Consider the following 2,224-nt stretch of genomic DNA (forward strand, 5'->3'; position numbering starts at 1 on the left):
TAATTTTTTAATAAATTATTTATATATATTAATATTAAATTTTATTGTCATTTTTATCCTTCTATTAGTTGAATAATTTTTTTAACGATAATAGTTATCAAATGAGTTTATGCATTGTGTGGCGTAACCTTTTTGTATAAAAAAGTAAACTCATTTCACAAACTCAGTTAATTCTTTTATATAAAGAAGTAAATATTAATTTTTTAATCATTTTTTTATAAAATAATTAATTTTTTTCAAAAATAATATTAATATTTTATACAATAAAATAATAATTTTCTCGCACTTAACTAACAGAAAAAAATATTATGTCAAAACATTGTTGATTTATTTTATTAGAAATAAAAAAAAGTTTCTCGCAGTTAACTATTTGATTTTTTATTTAAAAAAAATTAAAACGTTTCTTGAATGATGTGAGATAGGCGGGTAAAACCCTTTTTTCTCGTAGCTTTGTTTTTTTGGACAGAAAAAAAGTTTTAATTATGATAGAGTCAGATAGAATTTTGTTGATATTGTATTTTAGAAGATGGAATTCGGCCACAGATGGAAGACTTGGGTGAAGGAGTGTGTCAGTACAGTCACTATGTCAGTCCTGGTTAACGGGTTGCCTTTCAAACCGTTCGAAATGGAGAGAGGCCTAAGACAAGGAGATCTTCTGTCTCCTTTTCTGTTTGTGCTTATGGTCGATATTTTGCATAGGATGTTGGGGGAAGCCGTCAGGAAGGGACGAATCACTCCGCTACTGGTCGGAGGAGATCGTATCGAATTGTCACATCTACAATTTGCAAATGATACTATATTATTTTATCCTCTAGAGACAGAGACAATTGTGAATTATAAGAGGCTGTTGCGGTGTTTTGAGCTGATATCTGGATTGAGCATCAATTTTGATAAGTCGAATTTGATTCCGATGAATTGTGAGCAGGAATGGGTAGATCATGTGTGTAGCTTACTAGGGTGCAATCAAGCAGACTTACCTGTGAGGTACCTCGGGGTCCCATTAGGCGCAAATGTGCACCTGGTGAAGACTTGGAAACCAATCATAGATAAGGTGAAAGAGAAACTCAACTTATGAAAAGCAAAAAGCAAAGGTTCTGAAGAAAGCAGGTAAGCTAGTCCTCATCAAATTGGTATTGAACAGCCTACCAATCTATTATTTAAGTCTGTACAAGATGCCGAATGCGGTGGCCGACAAGTTGATTGCGTTATAGAGGAGTTTTATGTGGTGTAAGGAGGACGGTAACTATGGTATCCCTTTAGTTAAATGGGAGGTGATACAGGCCCCGAAAAAGGTTGGGGGTTTGGGAGTTGGGGATGCAGTTCTTAGGAACACTGCCCTGTTGTTTAAGTGGTAGTGGCAGTTTTCAAAGGAGGAATGCCCACTGTGGAAGAAGATTGTTTGCTCGTGTAACAAATTGAATCCTAATGTAATGCTAGCAAATCAAACTCTACCGGTAAAAGGAGGGCCCTGAAAAGACATCTACAGTTGAATGTAAAAGAGCAGAGGGTGAAGGCAAAAATGATTAGTGGCCTGACAATGGAAATAGGAAATGAAAGAAGAACACTATTCTGGAAAGATAACTGGGTTCAAGGTGGTCCCCTGAAAGCGAGTTTTCCAAGGCTCTCCTCTATTTCAAACCAGCAGGGATCTGTGATTAGGGATTGTGGATTTTGGGACGGGTTAGATTGGATTTGGAACTTTCAGTGGAGGAGAGAGCTGTTCCAATGTGAATTGGAACTTGTCCATCATCTTCATGAGAGATTAAGGCCAGTAAAGCTATCAACTGGTAGAGAGGATAATGTTGTTTGAAAATTTGATCATAAAGATGTTTTTTCTACTAACTCTTTTATGCAGGTGCTACAATCGGAGACCCTATCGGACGAGATTACGAGCTATAATTTCACAAGTTCAATTTGGAGAGGGGTGGTACCTCTAAGAATTGAGCTTTTTGGATGGTTTGTACTAGTGGGTAGAGTAAATACTAAAGAAAGGTTAAGTAGACTAGGCGTTGTTCTTAACATTGATAATATATGTGTACTATGTAAAAAGGAGATAGAATTTGTGCAGCACTTATTTCTGTTTTGTGAGTTCACAAGGCAGGTATGGTGCGCATGGTTGAGGGCTTGGGATAGAGATTGGACCATTCCTAGAATCATTAAAGAACTGTTTGAGAGTTGGACCAGCATGCACATTAGAAAAGACATGCAGAAGACATGGCTGACT

General features: G+C 36.5%; 1 protein-coding gene across 1 annotated transcript; it reads left to right on the forward strand.

Moving 5' to 3' along the window:
• The first annotated feature begins 526 nt into the window (after window positions 1-526).
• Window positions 527-1,810, forward strand: LOC112799878 (uncharacterized). The gene is made up of 3 exons (XM_025841869.1): window positions 527-1,051; window positions 1,281-1,351; window positions 1,438-1,810. Exons 1-3 carry the CDS (start codon window positions 527-529, stop codon window positions 1,808-1,810), a joined length of 969 nt encoding a protein of 322 aa, XP_025697654.1.
• The last annotated feature ends 414 nt before the right edge of the window (window positions 1,811-2,224 follow it).

Source organism: Arachis hypogaea, chromosome 5, assembly GCF_003086295.3.
Source record: "Arachis hypogaea cultivar Tifrunner chromosome 5, arahy.Tifrunner.gnm2.J5K5, whole genome shotgun sequence".
In the NCBI taxonomy this organism is placed as follows: domain Eukaryota; kingdom Viridiplantae; phylum Streptophyta; class Magnoliopsida; order Fabales; family Fabaceae; genus Arachis; species Arachis hypogaea.

Excerpts from the sequence above, each read along its gene's own strand:
- LOC112799878 (XM_025841869.1), top strand. The coding sequence starts at position 527 with ATGGAATTCGGCCACAGATGGAAGACTTGGGTGAAGGAGTGTGTCAGT. Across the intron at positions 1,052-1,280 it reads GGAAACCAATCATAGATAAG|GCCCCGAAAAAGGTTGGGGG; the intron begins GTGAAAGAGAAA and ends GAGGTGATACAG. Across the intron at positions 1,352-1,437 it reads ACTGCCCTGTTGTTTAAGTG|CAAATCAAACTCTACCGGTA; the intron begins GTAGTGGCAGTT and ends ATGTAATGCTAG.